The sequence below is a fragment of the Rhinolophus hipposideros genome, assembly GCF_964194185.1.
Source record: "Rhinolophus hipposideros genome assembly, chromosome: 5".
In the NCBI taxonomy this organism is placed as follows: domain Eukaryota; kingdom Metazoa; phylum Chordata; class Mammalia; order Chiroptera; family Rhinolophidae; genus Rhinolophus; species Rhinolophus hipposideros.
In genome coordinates, this window is record NC_138051.1 from 70,538,085 (window position 1) to 70,559,738 (window position 21,654).

At 32.5% G+C, this 21,654-nt stretch overlaps 1 protein-coding gene across 2 annotated transcripts in view; it reads right to left on the minus strand.

Annotated features, from left to right (window-relative positions):
* Positions 1–412: 412 nt before the first annotated feature.
* The window catches only part of SGPP1 (sphingosine-1-phosphate phosphatase 1), a 38,394-nt gene continuing 17,152 nt past the window's right edge, over positions 413–21,654 (minus strand). The window contains exons 3-4 of one of the 2 annotated variants that reach the window (XM_081047521.1): positions 12,169–12,660; positions 413–5,531 (exon numbers count right to left, since the gene is read on the minus strand). In XM_081047521.1, coding sequence (XP_080903647.1) covers positions 5,364–5,531; positions 12,169–12,660 — 660 coding nt within the window. In that variant the 3' untranslated portion in view covers positions 413–5,363. Of the gene's footprint in view, positions 5,532–9,079; positions 12,661–21,654 lie in introns of those variants that run through there. The other variant, XM_081047522.1, reaches the window with a different exon arrangement.

Below are 21,654 nucleotides of genomic sequence, written 5' to 3' on the forward strand. Positions count from 1 at the left end.
CTAACACTTGTTATTATCCATCTTTTTCATTATAGTCATACCAGTGTGAGCTGATATCTCATTGTGGTTTTGATTTGCAGTTTCCTAATGACTAGTGATGTTGAGCCTCTCTTCATGAGCTTATTGGTCACCTGTATATTTTCTTTGGAGAAATGTCATTGAAATCCTTTCCTTATTTTAAAAATTAGGTTATTAATCTTTGTGTTAATTGAATTGAGAGGTCTTTGTATATCCTGGATACTATACCCTTATCAGATATGTGATACAAATATTTTCCTCCTTCTATGGAATTCATTTCTTCTATGGAATGTCTTTTCTCTTTTTTGGTGGCGTCCTTGAGGCACAAAAGTTTTTAATTTTCATGGAGTCCATGTTATCTATTTTTTCTTTTTTTGCTTTTACTTTTAGTATCATAATCAATTACTGCCTAATATAAGGTCACAAATATTCTTATGTTTTCTAAGAATTTTATAGTTTTAGTTCTTAAATTTAGTTCTTTGATTCATTTTAAGTTAATTTTTATGTCTATTTTATTTGAGTTTTTTTAGAGCAATTTTATGTTTACAGAAAACTGAGAGAAAAATAGTTCCCGTATTTCCTCTAATCACCTCCCGAACTTCCTCTATTATTAACATCTTGCCTTAATATGATACATTTGTTATAATTGATGAGTCAATATTGATATTAACTAAAGCTCATAGTTTACGTTAGGGCGCACTCTTTGTGCTGTACATTGAAGCATATTATTTTAATATAAAATTGCACAATATTATCTGAAAGAAGCCAATCTGAAAAGGCTACTACTGTTGACCCATCTATATAACATCCTGGAAAAGGCAAAACTATGCATACAGTAAAAAGATCAGTGGTTGTGAGAGGTTTGGGGAGGGAGGGAGGAACAGGTAGAGCAAGGGGATTTTTAGGGCACTGAAATTACCTTTGTATTGTGGATACATGTCATTACAAATTTGTCAAACCCACAGAATGTACTGGTGCAGGTTGATGATAGCAGTGGAGGCTGTGTGAGGTGTGAGGCATGACCCAGGGAGATGTGACATCTCTATGTACTTTTCTGTCAATTTAACTGTGAACCAAAAACTGCTCTAAAAAATAGTCTATTAATTGTTTTGATGAAAAATATTGATAATCTAGATTCTCTACTTTAGAGGAATAGATCAATCGTGGCATAATTATATGATGAAATACTATATACAGTTGACCCTTGTACAACTTGAGTTTAACTGCACAGGTCCATTTATGCATGGAATTTTTTTCAATAAATATGTACAGCACTTTAAATATATTTTCCTTTCTTATGATTTTCTTAACATTCTCTTCAGCTTATTGTATTGTACAAATACAGTATACAATGCATATAACACACAAAATATGTGCAAACCTACTGTTTATCGGTAAGGCTTCCAATCAACAGTCGGATATTAGTAAAGTTTGGGGGAGTCAAAAGTTATATACAGATTTTCAACTGAAGGGGGCAAGTGGGGGACAGTGCCCCGAACCCCTGTGTTGTTCAAAGGTCAACTGTAGTAGGTAACAAGTGAATTAGATCTATACATCATAAACATGGATATATCTCAAAAACATCATACAGAGTGAAGAAAAGCAATTGTTGAATGATATCATCGGTGTAAATTAAAAACAACACAAAAATATATATTGGTTATGGATATGTACATAAAAGTACAAAAATGGACTGAAAGGACTCATAATAATAATTGCCTCAGTAAACCATGAGAGTAGCTGGGAATGTGGCACTCATTAAAAGATGCTTTAGGTTCCTCTGTAATGTTTTAATTCTTTAAAAATAGATTGGATCACTAATCATCAGGGAAATGCAAATCAAAACCACAATGAGATATTACCTCATACCTGTAGGGATGGCTAGTATCAAAAAGACAAAAATTAAAAGTGGTGAGGATATGGAGAAAAGGGAACCCTTGTGCACTGTTGGTGGGACTGTAAATTGGTGAAGCTCAGGTGGAAAAATGTATGGAAGTTCTTCAAAAAGTTAAAAATAGAACTACCATGACCCAGAAATTGTACTTTTGGGTGTTTATCTAAAGGAAACAAAACCACTAACTCGAGAGGATCGCTACACCTCCACGTTCATTGCAGCAGTATTTACAATAGCTGAGACATAGAGGCAGCCTAAGTGTCCACTGAAGGATGAATAGAAAAAGAAAATATGGTGTATGTGTGTATATTTATATATTTGTACATACACACACATATATAATGGAATACCATTCAGCCATAACAAAGAAGGAAACCCTATTTGTGATATGAAATGAGTCAGAAAAAGACAAATACTATATGATCTCATTTATATGAGAAAACTAAAAACAACAAAAAAACAAACTCAAAAACCAAACTCACAGATACAGAGAACAGATTGGTGGTTGTCAGAAGTGGGGTGTGTGTGGGGGGGTGGTTGAAATGGGAAAGGTGGTCCAAACACACTTACAGTTATGAAATAAATAAGTCATGGGGATATAATACATAGCATGGTGGCTAGAGTTAATAACACCGTATTATATGCAGAGGGTGCCAAAAAATGTATACAAATTTTAAGAAAGGAAAAAACTGTTATTAAAATTGTAATAGTCAATATATACCGATAACAAAAGATGAATACAAGTCATATGTATGTATTTTTTTGGCACCCCCGGTATATTTGAAAGTTACTGAGAGAATGTACCTTAAAAGAGCTCATCATAAGAAAAAAATGTGTAACTACGTGTAGTGATGGATGTTAACTAGACATTGTGGTGATCATTTCATAATACACATATTTCAAATCATTATGTGTACATCTGAAACAAATATAAGTTTATATGTCAATTATAGGTCAATTTAAAAAATGAAATAGACAAAGTAAATATGACCAAATACAGGTAGGGAGAATATTGTTATTATATTCTTTTAACTTTTTTGTAATTCTTGAGTTCTAAAACAAAACAGAAGGACTGGGTGGTGAGGAAATGCAGACAGAAAAATACAGACGATTCTCAAGAAGTAAAAGAGAATGGGGCACAGCATGTTTGTTGTTGGCAGTATTTAGAAGATAGGGAGAAGTTCATGTTTCAGAATAAAAACGATAACTCTAAGAGAGAAATTCTATATGAATCCCAAGACACAGCATTAATTGAAAAAAAAAAAAAGAGGGGAGTGGTTTCCAGAAGAATATGTACAATATCCTGTTTTTGTTTTAAAAACCCAATCTTTATAAAATACAATTATATATTTCAACATATGTGAATGCATACACACAGAAAAAAACCAACTCCAAAATGGTAACAGTGGTTACTTCTGGGAGGGGAATGCAATTGTTATAATGAACAAAAGGGGACTTCTGTCCATACATATCTTCTGTAATTTTCTGTGGAAAGTAACTTCTCATTTCTGTGAGAATTTCACTATATAAGAAAACAGTTGATTGACATTCAAGAATAGCTTCATGTTTTCTAACGGAACTTATGAAATATCCTTTAAAAATAATTTTCTGTAATAAGCATTGTTAAATTTTAGAAATGTTCTAATGAACAAAGGTAGTAACATTATGTTCTGCTCATTTAAAAAAATACAACTTGATAATGTGCTCTGCAAATGTCTTGAATACAAGGGTCTTATTTTCTAAAATGTCACGTGAATCTTCAAGGTTCATACGAGGTTTATGTTTGTTAACGAGGTAGTTTTACATTCTTTATCCAGCATTCTTTTGGTTTTTCACTTCTGAATGAGATTCCCAAAAGAGATTTTCTTCTCTATTTTTTTCATTTACAAATCCATCTCCATTGCTAGCAAGATTTATTGAATGAATTATGGAATTACTAAGGTTTGGTGTCTACTCTGTCCCTCTTCTCTTTTTTAACAAAGAACTATCTGTTTACGGTGATTTCAGTTCAGAACTATTTGGATAGTAGGTTGGATTAAGTAACACCTAGCAGTCACTCTAAACCTTGTGATTCAAACAAAAGTTATGGTAGAGACTTGTAATCTCCTGTTATGACCCTTCTAAAGCAATTAACTCATTGCTTCTCCTTGGAAAAACTTGTTTCTTAGAGGAGTGTACAAAACTTTTTATGGACAGGACAAGATACGCTTCCTCAGTGAAAGGGGATTAAAATACTGTTTTTGTTGTTAAATTTTTGTATCCTAATAAAAGAAATAGAAATATTCCCTTTGTTTTTGCATGCTTGGTCTAGTAGTTTTATTAAATTCTAATACTGAAAGGAATCTTAGGGACTATCAAGTCCAACCTCTCCATTTTAGATGTGAGGAAATCAGGTCTCAGAAGTGCCTGACGGTACAGTAAATTAGTCAAAGACAAAGAAAGACAAAACAAAATCCTGGTCTTCTGACTTCTTTTTCTGTAACAGTGGCTTGAGTCTATTTGTTTTATCCAACATACCTGTTTTGTCACTGTGTTTATTGGAGAAAACAGACACAAATGGGAATATGAAAGTCAATGCCAGTTTGGCACCAGCATCTTCATGCAGAATGGAATTCATATACAGAAATTTTCATAATGAACAAGAGTTCTGTAAAATGGCAGGGTCAGGATTTGAGAAAAACCACTGCTTGCAAACCTAGAAACTGAAGCCAGCTTCATGACAGATTTGCAAGGGCAAGAATAAGGTATAACATATCATGCCATGTAACACTTTAAAGCCCCCAAAGACAGAAATCTATAATCTTTCCTTTCTACTTAGGAAACTGTCTCAGGGAAAAGTCACCAAAGTTGGCATGAGAGTTGCAGTGTGAATAAAACTATACATATGGAATGGCTGGCTCTACTTGCAGACGTGCAATGTCTAGTAACATGTTTGAGGGCTAATTTTAAAGTAAATGTAAGACAACATGGTCATTATGTCTTTTAAATTGGTAACAGAAACACACACACACACCCCTGATGAGGAAGTAAAGAACCTTCTTGAACAATTTTGAATGAGAAAAACTGGTGATCATGGGTGTATTGTAGATTACCTCACACACAGGTATGGTCTCTGTGACTCTACTAGCAAACATCCTTCCTACATCATCTCACCATCTTCATGTCCCAAGCAAGTACTTGTGGTTAGTCAGATGTGTGATAGGCTCTTAGCTCAATCCACAGATGAAATTTCATGGTCTCAAGTAGGGTGGGATAAGCAGTAAGTTGAAGAACACGAATGTTATTCCCAGAGCACGCTTGGAAATCCCAGAGTCCTTGGGTAGGTAGTCCTGCATGGAGAACACATAAAGTCCCCTTGTAGCTGGTCTGTAGACTCTTCCTTATCGTGCTGCATTTCCTCACGGTCTGTTATCAGGTTTCCGGGTATGTCATTAGCTTGCTTGACAACCCTCTAGTGAGGTTTTGGAAGGTGGTGGTGGTGGAGGAGGTCTTCAAGATGTGACTGCTGGTTGACCTGCGAGCTGGACCGGGACAATAAGAGGCTCCTCACCCCTCTGATCTCCGGAATGTGTGCTCCTCTTGCCTTCCCTGTTCCCATTAGCTGCCCCAAGGATACAGCCTTGAGAAAATAGGATATCGTTAAGACCATTTGGACAATATATTAACTACCCCAGTTAGGGCCTCTATATACTTTTAAGATTTGGGAGGCAGGTACAGCGCTGTACTCGCTGCCCAAGACAAGCTTTTTAAACCTGACACCAATCTGGAATGGCCTGCCCCTTTCTTTGGTCTCTCCCTGCCTTCCTTGTATGTTTCGGATCACAGAAGGGGTGCTCCCAAGGAGGTTGCAAACTAACAGGTAGGGGGAGTGTAACTTCACAAAGTTCTCCTAACTCTCTGGAGGCTCCTCCGCTAAATAATTGCAATTACAGCAGTCACGATTCCTGTCACTAAAACTCAAGGCCTTGAGCTTCATATAAAACCCAGAATATAAGAAATTGCCTTATTTCCCCTCTTAATAAGTAAACAAGACTTAGAGCAAAACACATCATTGTCTTTGATCAGATTTTAAAAAGAAACAATTCCTTCATAATTAAGTTATCAATTAAACAATAGTTTTGATTACCTTCCATTGGGTGAAATTTCATCCACAAGCTAAGTGAGCAGTAAATAGTGCAACTCTTCTACTGGTAAAGAAAGGCAATGCTTCACTATACCCTTGTGTACTGATCATTTAAACAAACTTTTCAGCTTTATATCCTACTACTCTCTTCCAGGTACTTTGATGCTCCAGACAAACTGCAATCCATTTATTTGCCAAACATGTCTAGTACAATCCCATTTCCATGTATTGATTCATCCTATTTCTTTCTAAAATGTATCCTCTGATCCACCACCCTGCTCTTAGTCCATCAAAATTTTATTTCCCTTAGAACTATTAACAATGCATCATAAAGTTATAGTCTGCCTGACTGAGCAAGTATTTAAGATTGCACATGATTATCTGCTAATATTATAGATTTACGAATCGGGTAAAAAGTTGCCATATGCATGGGTTCTAAGATCCCATTTATATAAAATACTTATAACTCTATAATCACACTCACTATATATAGCATCGTGGGAAAATGTAGACTATTTTTAGGAAAGGTAGAAAAATATTTCAGATGTAAATGTTACATTTGGGTTTATAATTGATTAATGATATTTATAAATTGTTATATAGTTATATGTTAATTTTTAAAATTTACAGCTTGTGTCAATGAATAAATAAAATTTTGGGAATACATTGCCAAGAGGAAAATATTTTTAAAGTATTTATTTTGTAAAGCTTTTTGAAACATTTTGCAAAGTAGAAAATTTTGAGGAATTATTACTTCAGTTTTTTTACTTTTACTATTTTAAGAGTATTATCAGAGCATTTCAATCAGAAATGAGCAAAAATAACACTATCCGCTAAAATAAGTTTGGTGAATTTTATCCCTTAAATCAAGCAAGATGGAAGAAGGGGTACCTTTAAATACTAGGGGAATTAGAATCCATGTTATTGCCATCAATTCCAATTGAGTCCCATAAACTTGGGAGGGAGGGGTGTGAGTGAAATGGGGGAAGGGGATGCAAATGTACAAACTTTCGGTTATAAAGTAAATCATGGAGATGTAATGCGCAGCACGGGGACTACAGATAATCCTACTGTATTGCATAATTGAAACTTGCTGAGAGATCTTAAAAGTCCTTATTAAAAGAAAAAACAATTTGTAACTATATATAGGGGCATATGTAAACTACACTTCTTGTGATCATTTCACAAACAAATATCAAATCATTATGTTGTAAACCTAAAACTAATATAAATTTATGTCAATTATACTCAATTAAAAATTTCTGGGCCTGGAGATCTTTGGGACGAGGGGAGCCTTTAAATATGCTTAAGTAAAAAAATTGATATTTGGGCCCTGAATATATCTCATCTACATTTTAATTACAAATAACAATTTAATGGTAAGCATCACAGATTGTGAAGTAGTTGGTTATATTAAAGATTAAAGATCAAGTGTACAAAGTAATATTCTCATGAACACCTTTATATCTTGTTAACTAAAAACTAAAGTTATATCCCTATATATACAGAATATTTTCTTTTCAGATTTGGTTTTAACTCTAAAGAAAATATCTTAAATTTAATTTAAATACATTCTATACAACAGGGAATTGTAGTAATTACATGCAAAACATTTCAAGAATCTAAATTATCCTTTAAATATTTGCATAAAATGAAAAAATTCTTACCAGATAAATTGGAAGCATTTATTTACAGCCTAAACTTTTAAAACAGCTAAAACAGGAAGTAAAAGGTAGACTCCTACATGCTTTTAAACTGTTTTAGATCACTGACCTCTTTGAGAATCTGATGAAAGTTGTAGAATTTTTCCCCAGAAAAATGCACATGCTAGCGCCTGTCTAGGGATTCAGTATTCATTCAACATATAATAACTGAATGCCTGCTGTGTCCCAGGATGCAGAGTAAATACAGGCACACACTGTTTTTCCTCATGGAGCTTACACCATGGAGATGAAGACAAAAATTTTAAAGGTAATACATAAATATGTGCTATAATGGATTTAGGACAAGGGATAAACCTCAAATCTGAAGAGGTAATACTACCTCTTCTGGTATTTTTTGTAGAAAAAAGAGAATCCATTTTATGTCTCATAAACAAATACTACAAACCACATAACTGGTAAGTTTCGGAATTTTTTTTTAAGTATAGCTGGCGTACACTACATTGGTTTCAGGTGTACAATATAGTGATCTGACATTTATAGACCTCTGATGTGATCAGTACACTGTCTAGTAACCATCTGACAGTACGCAGTTATCACCCCATTAACCACCAGTTTGATCTGTTTCTATGGATCTGTTGGTAAGTGTATGAACTTTTAAAACCTGAGATAATGGACTTTATGACATTTAAGGTTGAAAATAAATCTAATGATGTTGGAGGTATCATAATACAATCTGTTAGTACAGGTCATAAAGCAATTTTAAAATTCATTTGGCTTTCAGAAAATGGCGGGGAAACTCATAAAAAAACAAACATATTCTGTCATATCCTGTTGCTTGCAGTACTACAGGCTGGGCTTCTTAGATATTCATGGAAAATGCACCAAGACTAAAGGTGATGAAAGGAAAAAAAGGACACATTAGGGAATACCAACTAGTTAGTGTTTATTTCTGTAAACATTTTTATTTTTAAAAAAGTTTCATTTATTTTTTCTTTGAATTTTCCATACTGTGTCTCTCATGAGAAAGAAATGTTTTATAAAGATCTGTAGCGGTCTGGTGGGCTTAATAATGGAGAGCTTTCACAAAGTGATAACTCCCCTCCCCCAATCTACTACCCGCCTGACATGATATATAGCTGTTACAATTCCACTGACTCTATTCCCTATGCTGTACTCCATATCCTGTGACTATATATATATATATATTAGATATATATATATATTAGATATATTATATTATATATATTATATAATATATATATTATATATTAGATATATATATTATACATATATATATATATATATATTAGATTATAGTTGAATTCAGTATCATTCAGCTTCAGCTTCAGGTGTACAGTGCAGTGATCAGACAGTAAACTGTCCGTGAAGTGGTCTCCCTAATAAGACAAGTGCCCATCTGTGAGGGCTGTAAATGTCTAACTATTACATTGTTTTGTACACCTGAAACTATTAAAAAAAATTAAGAGCTTTCTAAAATGTCCATGACAAATAGCATGTTAAAACTTATTTTTATTGTGCTATTTATAGCTTGTATAACTAATTGAAATTCAAGTGTGAAAGTTTTTTTAACTTACATATACTCTAAAAGAACACGACCAAAATTTGACAAAATATCCGACATGCTATGTTCAATTACTCTTTCTCATACTATGTTCAATAACTCTTTCTCTTCTCTTTCTTAAAAATCTCCTTAGCAAACAACAGCTCTCTTCAGAAAAACAAATTCAACTGCGAAACTGAATTTTTAAAATTGGCCCTTTTTGATGTCCAGATTAAAAAGTTAGTTTTTTAAATCTAGAGTAAACATTGTTAGTTAACAAAAAATGAAAATGCTTTAGCAATAAAAAAACTTTGCTGTATAAAATTGTGATTATATGTTCAAAATAAAAACCAGTTAGTATTTACATGCTCATCTTTACCAAATGTTTTATGAAAATTTGCCTTTAAATTGTATTCATACCACTAAATTAATTTTTATGTTGTCTCTGAAAGACGTTTTAAAAATTTACTTATAAATAAAGCTAGTAAATAAAATAAAATAATTATGTAAGTCTGTAGTAGCACTGCTTTATATTCAGTCTTATGATGAGATTCTGGAAGACCTAGTTTTTCAATTCACATATTATGCATTTTAAAATCCAAAATGAAATATCCATGGTTATTTTACTTTAAAAAGTAACTGTTCCTAGAATTATGATTAATTCCGAATAATGGATTAGCAGTCAACCGCCTACAATAGTTATTGACAGATTTTACTGAAACATGTTTTACATATATGTTTTTAAAGAAATTATGAAACTTTTCACTAAAAATACAATGTCAGAATGACCATAAATGGAGTCCAAAGCCAGTTTGAACCTTTTTTTCAATGTCTTCTAGTACTGAAAACAGTATTCTTGATTTTGAATAAAATGCTCCAGAAGGAATACCTGCTAAAATGAAGATCCTGGACACTTTATAAATCTCTACCAGGTAACACAGAGACAAATGCATAGAAGGCAAACAAAACAAAACACCTTCCAATCCTGCATTTGGCTTTTATTTTTAAATACATTTAGCATGAAACTATCATTGAACAGAAAATAATAAAACCAAAAAAAATGGAGTTTTTCCAAATATCTTTAAAGCTAGATATAAAAATTAGTACGATAGCATAGACCCAAATTATAGGATATTGTCCCTAAAATTTGATTAAACACATTTTGAAAGAAAAGTTCTTTGCACATTTTCCAATGGACTGATGTGTTCCCAGGTGCCTTGGTTTCCTTTTAACTATTAGGTAAAGGTCCCAAATTTAGTTGCTTTATTTAAAATTATCAGATTTGGTATTGGTAAAAATTACCATATCCCTAAATTCTCAATCAGAATTATAAAAATATGAGCTCAAATAGTTATGCTGCCCAAAATAGAAACATCTTAAGTGATACTTCTGGATAATCAGACAGATATTGCACTAAAGTTATTCCATACCTGATGCTCATTTATATGGAAAGTTAATTCTCCTCTTTTTGAAACACTACAAATAAACTTAATGTTAACTTAATTATTATTACACTTCAAAATATAAAGGCACAGGCAGAATAAAGAACAGTTTAATACTACACCCAAATTTTCCACTATGAAAACAAAAGTTGAAAAAATAATAGGATCTAAATACTGATACTTTCAGATTTTATAATTTACGAAAAGGAGCTAATAGGTGGGTATTAAAAAGTAACTGCTAAATCCAATCCTTTCCAAATAATGTAGGAAAATGGTTTGTTTACACATGAAGCATGTGCATTGTCCCATCTAAACATTTCAATTTCATTTCCATTCACAAGAACACCTACCTGCACTATAAATAAACAATCAAGACAATGTAAAAAAAAATATATCTTGATTCTATAATTTAACAATGCACAGAAAAATACCTAGAAAAAAGTAAATATTTATCCATTTAGTTTCTCCATAAATTAGTGAGTTTAGCCCATTCCACATTTCTTTCTAAACAAAGGCTAAAGAATTGAGTGTGTTTTACTTCTAGTCCCGTTAGCTGGACATATATTTTTTAAATATTTGCCTGATTATATGTAACTTAAGATTAAGTTAGCATCTTATTTTTATATCACAGTATACATGGCATTTCTCAATACAGCAACAGAAAGGCACAATTAGCAAGCAATAAAATTCAGTACCTGAATTATTAAACTGATGTCCAGAACAACTGCAAATAAAGTACATTCAACACAGTATACAGAACTGGGGGGGAAAAAAAAGGAATCCAAAAACTAATTTTTCTGAAAATTTGGTCCATTAAAAATGCCTCCCATGTTCAACATCATGGGTTAACATGAAAGGTGATGGCAGTGTAAAAAGAGGCAGTAAATCAATATATGGTAGCATATGAATTCTGGTATAGTAATTCTGCAATTTAATTAGGAAATGGCTACCATAATAAATAAACCTGTTAATAGAAACATACTTGTATTAAGTCCAAATACACAGGCACAACTGTTTGCATATTATTATTGATTTTATAATACACCCCCACAGTTTAAAAAACTTAGGTATATTATTTTATATATAACATATATTAGATACATAATTGCATATTATGTACCTTACTACATATTATATATAATGAATCCATAACAGCACAAAACTCTCCAAATATTACATGAACATTCTAAATGGATACTTTTTCTCAGTGTTGAAATAGCTCAGCTCACCTAAAACAATATCTTGATGTGCAATGATAAAATGCACCAACTCTTAGGAATTTACTTAAATAATTATTTAAGGTAAATTCCTGCAAAAGCCTAACTCTAATTTGGCTTTTAACTAGAATATATTTTAGATATCAAAAACTGATACCCTCCTTTCTTATCATAAACAATGTTTTTCCATCAAGAGATACCAATAAAGAAAAATATGTAAGGAATCAAAAATGAGATAGAGAAACCAACCATTCCATAGGTAATATACCGATAGGGAAGTTCAACTTCCATGTGCTGTCTTGCTTTTCGAATATCATCACATGGTTTATTGAAGATTTTACAGGCTAAAGGAATCGTGATCTTTTTCATTATATCTCTGATTAGTAGTACAAATGCCATCCCTACGAAGATCCGCAATATGGCTTTTCCAAAAAGAGTTACAGTAAGGGGGGGCCTAACTAAAGGTAATGTATCCAGAGGAGGATCTAATATCAGACCCATGTTATAGGTAACATGAGATCCACAGGCAATTCCAGCACCACTTCCTAAAATCTCAGCTGTGTCTCCTCGGGATGTACTCCAGGTATCAAGAGTAAAAGAAAAGATCCCCAAGGCTAAATGAAGCCCAATGATGATTAATGGAGCATATTTGTGAGTTTGGTTGAAGTTGTCAATCAGGTCCACAAATGGATAGAAGATAGCTAAGATTACAATGGTGTATAGGAATCCAGCAATAATATCCTGGGGAAAGAGAAAAGTAGAGTTGTTTAGTATTATACTATTTTTGGCATCTAAAATATATATATTTCACATTTCAAATGTTAATAGATATAAATTTTTAAAATGTGTCACATTCTTGAAGTAAATTTTACGAACTGGCCTAAAAACTTTTAATGACAATAAAAAAATTTATTAATAATAATAAAAGAATTGTTTTCATAGTTATACCCTTTTATAAATTAACTTGCAATGTAAGTTAAAAGTATATATATATAAAACTTAAGTAAATACATATGTATATATGTATATGTGTGTGTATATATACATATATATATAGATATATATATATTTTAATATATCACAAATTTACATTCACATCCCGAACAATTAACTATGCTTACATTATGAAGTTTTGATTTCTGGGAAGAGCATACTTATTTTATAAAGAAACCATCTTCATTTTCATGATTTCAATATATAATTATCTCCATGATTAAAGAAGATACAAAGCCTGGGTAGTTTCTTTTTCTCATTCATTCATTCTTTCATTCATTTATTGAACAAATACTTGTTAAGTACCCACGTATGCCTGGCACTATTTTAAGGACTGAGGATATATTGCTTAATAAATGACAAAATTTCTGCTGTCACAGAGCTTATATTTTAGTGGGAAAGATGGACAATAACCCTTTAAGTAAAAAGTAGATAAATACTGTAATTTTAGATAGTTGTAAGTGTTATGCAGAAAATTGAAAAAGGACAGTGGGATAACATGATGAAAGGCCCTATTGGAGTGATGAGGGAAACCTGTGTGAGGAGGTGACACTTGAGCAGAGACCTGATTCCAAAAACAAGTCAGTCCTATCTTTAGATTTAAAGAAAAGTATTCCACGTAGAAGGAATATTAAGTGTCAAGGGCTTGAGGCAGAAAAGAACCTAGTGAACTCAAGGAACTGAGAGAAATCCAGTGGGGCTCAAATAGTGAGCAAAAGAAAGACACAGGCAGAGGCCAAATCATGAAAGGCCCTTGTAGTCTAGGCAAGGAGTTTAAATTTTATTTCAAAAGTGACAGGGAACCACTGAAAGATTCCAAAGTAAGAGTGTAACACTCCGTCTGCTGTGTGTAGAATGAATTATAGAGGAAACGTGTGGAATGCACAGGAGACCACTGGACACACTGGTGGGAGGCTACCGCCGTGATTCACTCTAGACGTGGTCCACAGCTACATGAAGAGAAATCCATCCACACAGATGGATTTAGTAAACTATTTTAAAATTAGAGCTGACACTTCAACCTGGTGATAGATTACATGTGGGAGAGAAGCAGAAGGGATCAAAGAAGATTCTTAGCTTTAGGCATGAACAATTGGGTAGGTGATAGATAATGGTTTACTGGAGGAAATAAAACTATTTATTGTTAAGAACTTTCCTTTTTGAATCATTCCTGACATGAACAAAAACGTTTCAGAATTTCCACCTTAAAACAAACAAAACAAAAACCTATGGGATCTACTCTCTGTTACTGAAAATTTTATCAAGAGTTGCTTATATTCACTGCCTCCACTTCCTCACCTCCTAATTTTTTTTCTAAACTCATCACAGCACTGACACCACTCTTTTCATACTAGTTGTCTTAATGATGCCAATAACAATGGTCACTCAACATCATTCAACACAGTTAAGGGGACTAGTTGCTCAAGGTTTTCCTGTCTGAAATTTTCTATTATGTAATATTTGGTACACATAAAAAGACATGTGGTGTGCATATGAATTTAAAAAATTAATATTTATGAAATCACTGCCCAGAAAAGAACTGTATTACCAGTACTCTGAATCTACTTGTGTGCTATCTTCCAATTTATCACTCTGCATTCTCCATTATATACCTTTTTTGGCTGAATAAATATCTGTTTTTGAAAACTGTTTTATCATGTATCTCCAAACAAAATATTATCTTCTTTTGCCTCTTTCTGAGATTTATAAAAAATGTTATCATACAGTATGGAGTCTCCTTTGATTTGCTTTTTAAATTAAACATTAAGTTTTAAGATTCATTCATTGTATTTAGTTGTAGATCATTCACTTTCACAACTGTGTAATATTTTACACAATTTATCCATTTCCCCACTAATGGTCATTTAGGTTGTTTTCAAGTTTTGGATTAATTCATTGGTTATGGTTGAACTTGAATGCTTTCTTAATTGGTATCTATTCTTAAGCCGACCAGGAATATTATTGACAATGCTACTATATTCTTTCTTTTGATGTTCCCTGGTGTGGGTCTATGAGTTTCTTGTAGGAATGGAATGGCAGACTCATAGGATATACGTATGTTCAATTTTACAAGACAATAAAAAATTTCTAAAATGTTTGTAGAAGTTTATTTCTCATCAGTTGTTGTATTTTTCTGATTATTTTTTCATAAATTTATGGGCTATTCCTTTTCTATGCCACGTATATTTGTGTCTTTTGGGCAACTCTTCTTTTGGATTTTCTTCTTGCTGATTTACATGATTTCTTTACACAGTCTTCATATAAATCCTTTAGCAATAAAATCTATCAATAATATGTGTTATAAACATCTTTTTGGAATTGGTGGCTTGCATTTTAATTTTCTTTTTGGCATCTTTTGATGAATGTAAGTTCTAAATTTTAATGTAGTCATATTTATCAGTATTTCTTGTTTAAGAAAGTCTTTCCTGTTGCAAGATCATAAAGGAATGTTACTCAAAATGTTTTTTAAGTTTGCCTTTTACCTTAAGACTTCAGTGTACGCCAAATTCCTGCCATTGTTCTGTGCAGTAGCAGTTCAATAAATCCTTTGTCATCGATTGGCAGAATCAACAGTACAATGCTTGAAACATTGTTCTAAACAATATTCAATTCTAAACTATGGAATATAAAAACGGCTACAGAAGATACAGATAGTTACTAAACAGACTAAGAATTGAATATTCAACTAAAAATTTTTGAGGAAATAGATTTTGTTCACCACCATCTTTTTAATTAGTTTAATATATAGTAGACGCTCAAATATATGTTGAATGGATGAATGAATGAATGAATAAACAAAACCTTTATAGAAATTTATCCATTTTAATAAACTCTACTGAGTTACTTGTAAATGCATATCTTTACTGTTTTTCAACAATTACTGTATTATAGGTATTAGAAAAACATTTAAAATTTTTATTTCTACATAAAACAAGTTTTTACTTTATTTTCCTATTCTACAATATGAAGTGAGATTATTTTAAATTGTAGTTGTTTTATATGACTCCTTTTATTGTAGTTAGGAAAGATATAATTAACAAAATGTCTCTGAAAGTATCAACTAAGGCAATAAATACCACTTGTGCATTCAAAGTTCTTAGTACATATGAAGCATTTCATAGCTGGCTTCTGCCTATCATTAAACTTCAATGCCAGATCCCACAATGAATTTGTAGACTCTATTTCCTCTCATTTTAGAATTACATTTCCCACCTATATTTTAGGCAAACTATTATGTATCCTTTGAAATCCTGCTCAGGCATCTACCTCCTTCATAAACTTTCTCCTCCTACCCCATAATAAGGAACGTCCTTCTCTTTGCTTCCTTAGCATCTTCTACCGACCTGCTACAACAGTTACCACATCATTTTCCATTTCTTTGCCTGTTTATTTCTCCTCAAAAACAAAGGTTCACAACTCTTGCTCCCCATCAAAATCACTCAGGGAACTTTATAAAAATATTGGTGCCTGGGCCAATCCTCAGAATTACTGATTTAATTCAACGAAGTGGGAGAGGGGCATCAGTATTTTTTTTTTTTACAAAAAAGCTACACAGTGATTCTTTTGTGTCACCTCAGTTGAGAACTACTAGGTTACATATTTATATTACATATTAATATTTAGACTGATTTCTCAAAGGCGAAGACTTTCTCTTGTTTATACATATATACCCAGTGCCTGGCACACAGTAAGCAGGCAATAAATATTTGGTTACTTAAATTAAGAGAGTTAAAGTAATTCTTTAGACTCATCACGTTTTGCCTCACAAGAACTCTGTAAGAGAAATAGATGAAACATAATTTCAACTTAGACTAAAGACCTTTTTGGGGAATAATAATAATTTGTGTACTAAAAACACTGTTATAAGACTTTACATTTATTGTCACATTTAATCCTTACAACCACCCTGATATGGCTTGCCTGGGACAATCTCATTTTGCTGTTGTCCCCAACGTAAATATTAAAAGTTCCCTATTTATCCCTTTAAGAGTGTCCAAATTTGATGAAAATTTATGGTTACTTTAACCAGTTTTTAAATAAAGAAAACTAGCCTAAGGTCACACAGCTAGTCATTTAATCTCGTAGACTGAAAGCGCTCAATACATCTGTTGGTTAAAAAAAGAAAAAGAATATTCTCAACATTAGGAATTAAATATTGGGTGTGAAAAGAAACTAAATTTTCAACATCTTTTTTGAACATACTGACCCCCCATACTCACTGATATACACTAAAAGTTACCTAAGAATTTTGGTTAATTGAATTTTACAGCAATTACTCAAAGATCCAACAAGTACCCAAACTGACCATATTTTTGAATATGGAGATTGCAAATTACGTGACTGTCAAACTCCATCCTTCATATTTCAGATCCCTAATTGCCAAATAATTTCAGTTTATGAGGTTATTCTTTGTTTGCTATCTTACCCCTTCTTCCCTAATTTGTAATTAAAGGGACAGGACTTCGGGAATAAGCACAGGACAGTAGCTGTTGCCTCATTTTTTAATTTAAATTTCATGACTGATTCAAAATTTTGGGCTTTATTCTAATGTGGAAATGTTTTGAGCCTTATAATTCTCACACAGAATGTGTACCAAGTTAGATGTTTTAATTAAATGACAACTGATGAGTTATTTATATAAAACCATATATATTTACTCTAAGGTTAAATGAAAGAAGGGTTAATAGCTCTGCGGTTGGCTATTTTTAAAATTACAGTTCTTGTATATTATAGATGTAAGCACATGTTCATTCCTGTAAAATGTTTTTTATGATACCTTAAGACATATCAATTATACTTTTAGAAATACATTTCAGTATGACATAAAAATCCAATATTTGGTGTCCTCTACTTTTTTTGTATATCTCCAAGAATATTAGATTGCTACAAGACTCTATACAAATTTGCTTCCTTTTTTGATTGAGTCATTGTTTATGATATTACCCGGGATAGTAAGGGCATGTTGAACCTCCATGCAATAAAACCAGAAAGAAGGAATGACTGAGTTCAGGATATAACCATGGTGGCTATCGCTGTGATATTAATGTATAACTAATGCTTTTAAGCATCACACCACAAAGTGTGCAGTGAAGAAAATTAATGTTAAAAACATAATTCAATGTAGCAAATTTTCCAAAAAGAAACTTGGCAATTTTAGAAACTTATTATAATTTTGTGCCCTTAAGGTTAATTGATAATTATGCATTTAAGTGGATTATTCAGGGTTATCATCAAATTTCTGGTAAAGAATATCAAATACCATGAATTTAATAAAAATTTATGTATTAAATTTGGAATTTTCTCCTTTTCATTTTTCCTGATGAGGAAATAGAACAAGAGAGTCTAGTCATTACTTGTGACTAGAATTTAGAACTCTGGTCGTCTCCTAGTATTTTGCTTTGTTTTGTTTTGTTTTAGTTATAATATATTTCAGGTGTCATGCTTCTAATTTTTAATATGCTACTGATACAAAGAGGGTTTCTAACAACAAAATGTATTGTTGGAATGGATTGTGTTTGATCATCTTCTTTAAGACAAAAATTTCAACATCCATCCTTAATAATAAAATTCAAATGTAATACATACTAACTATAAAAAAAACAAGAAAATACAGATAAACATTAACAAATAGTTATTATCCAGAAATAACTGATATTAAAACTCTTAGTGTTAACTGTTCTAGATCTTTCACTAAAACATGTTTTTAGGGTTTTGTTTTGTTTTGTTTTTTGGCGTGGTTGTTTTTTGTTTTGTTTTTGTTTTACTTTATGGGGGAACAGTGTGTACTTCCAGGACTTTTTTCCCAATCAACTTGTTGTCCTTTCAGTCTTAGTTGTGGAGGGCGCAGATCAGCTCCAGGTCCAGTTGCTGTTGCTAGTTGCAGGGTTCACAGCCCACCATCCCTTGCGGGACTCAAGGAATTGAACTGGCAACCTTGTGGTTGAGAGCCCACTGGCCCATGTGGGAATCGAACCGGAAGCCTTTGGAGTTAGGAGCATGGAGCTCTAACTGCCTGAGCCACCGGTCCGTCCCCCTGGCTTGGTTGTTTTTATTTCTTGTTGTAAAAAAGGGTTAGAGACAGACACTACTTTACAATCTCATAATACCTTTCTAAATAGCTTTTCCATATATAGACATATAAAATGTTAGTTATATTTGGGATAAATGTAATTACAACATATTCATAATTTTATTAATGTAGAAACAATATAGACATTTGACAAGTAGTCTAGTAACTTGAAGTGGTTTGTGTTTTAAGAAATTAAATTTTGAGAGCTAGATTTGATCATAAATGAAGAAAAAAATGGATGTAGTAACTCTCCTTTTCTACAGATAAAGAAAATTAATTTAGAGAAGTAGGTGGATATTAAAAATAAATGAATCTGTTACTCTTTGTGTTGTAACAATAACAAAGCATGTAGCAAATACTGAATGAAGTGTTCATTATAAATTATTTAGAACATATTATTAGAACTGTATTCTGAATGTTAATGAAGATATCAACTTACATAATATGGTATCTAATCACCTATTAGCAACTCCTTGGGCACACTGCCTATAGTTCCATACTAACTTCACAATAAACAGTGAAGATTCAAAATATGATTAAGAAAATAGTTCAAACTGCAAGTAATTACTAAAACATCACAATACAGGAAAAAAAATTGTGGGAATATATTAGACCCAAATGTAAAAAAATGGGTTCATTATGGATATAATTTCATATATTAATTATAAAATAAGCAATAAATTATTGATTAGGAATAGTTGTGGTTATAACACAGAATCATAATTTACAATCGTTATCTGGTATATACAAAATGAACTAAACTCAGCTTGAATATTTGACCAATCCACTAAATATATCTTTTTTTTTAAAGAGCACCATAATTGAATATATACATTCAACGTAATCAGATTCTTATTACTCATGTTATGGTGATGATGAATCTAGGGATAGATAATATTATTTAATATCTTTTTCCTTCAATAAATATCAAGGATTCATTTTTTATCACTCAAAGGTGCATAACTATTTGGAAGTTCTTTAGGAGTGACATTGCTAACTTTTGGGAGTAGAAAGGAATAACTCTAACAAGGCACAGAGATGGATAATATTTTCTTATGACAAATTAGATTTGATATAAGACTATGAAACCTGGTCCCGTAAAATTAGTAGAGAAGAGCAAGAGAGATAGAACGGTACATAAAGTCACAATTTTTATTGATATAAATAATTACAAAAAGTCAAACACAAATAATTTGCTTATTACAATCATATTTGGGCCTTAGGGAAATTTTATTAGTGAAGGGGTTAAGTGCTAGAGGCAAACAATCTAAGTAAGAAACAGAACCCAGTATTTCCAGAGCTATGACAAAACCCAATGAGATATTTTTATAAGTAGAAAATTCTAAAAGTGAAAGTTGTTAAGGACAAGAAAAATTTTATATAACTTATTAGAAATTTATGGATTCTGTGAATTAGTTCATATATCTCCACCTTTTTTCTGATCGTTCATCTAACAATATAATACATAATACGTTCACAGAGTGTGTTAAGAGACACCACACTAGATGCAAGGGATAGAGAAAACACTTTTCTCATGTTGCTTATTGTCTACCGTGGGTGACAGACAAGGAAAAAAAGCATTTTCAGTTTAGGGTAAGTGCTATGCCAGAATTATGCTCAAAATGCTCTGGGAGAAGGGTCACCTAACTAATCTTAACAAAGTAAAGATGGGGGCAGCCTGATGGCTCAGTTGGTTAGAGCTTGAGCTCTTAACAACAAGGCTGCCAGTTCAATTCCCGCATGGGATGGTGGGCTGTGCCACCTGCAACTAAAGATTGAAAACGGCGACTGGACTTGGAGCTGAACTGTGCCCTCCACAACTAGATTGAAGGACAATGACTTGGAGCTGATGGGCCCTGGAGAAACACACTGTCCCCCAATATTCCCCAATAAAATTTAAAAAGGAAAAAGAAAGAAAGGAAAAATGGGAAAGGTAGGAAATAAGAGCATTTCTGTGAGTCTTGAAGAACGTATAGGACAGTTAGCTAGGCTAAGGAAGGTGAAAGGCATTTCAAGCAGAGATTACAGCAATCCCAAAGGTACGCCTTTTGCATTTGAGGAATCATAAGATCATTCAGTATGACATCATATTTGTGTTTTAGGAAGTATATTATAACAGGAGACTGAACATGGAGCCGTGTCAAACCAGAAGTAGGACTACTAATTAAGAAGCTGTTGAGTAATCTGATTAATTGATGAAGCAGGCCAGAACTAAAGGAATGTCAACAGGGCTAAAGAGGAAGGGAAGTGAGTAGATGTAGCTGAAAAGAGTGCAGGGTCCCTATGTTGCTGCTTTTAAAACTGCATTGCATTCTCAAAATAAAATATCTGCTGTGAGCTCTAAAATTCTGTTGGGAAAGAAAACTACAGTTTAATAATATAAGCGGCACCAGGATAGTTTAAGTGCATTTAAGTTTCTAGTCACTGGGTCTTCATTAATACTAAGTAGAGCTCTCCTTAGTTTCTGCATTTACATTGTTGGTTTTGACTCAGCATTAGGAGAGCCAGAGAAGAGAATGAGAAGGAAAATAAAACTGAGACTAGAAAAAGGGAGAAATGTTATCCTGAGTATAATACTTGGTTATTGTGGTTGCTGGAAACTCTTTCTATGACATACATGATAATTATGTTAAAATTTCATAAAGCATGTTGATTTTTTGCAAAACACAAGA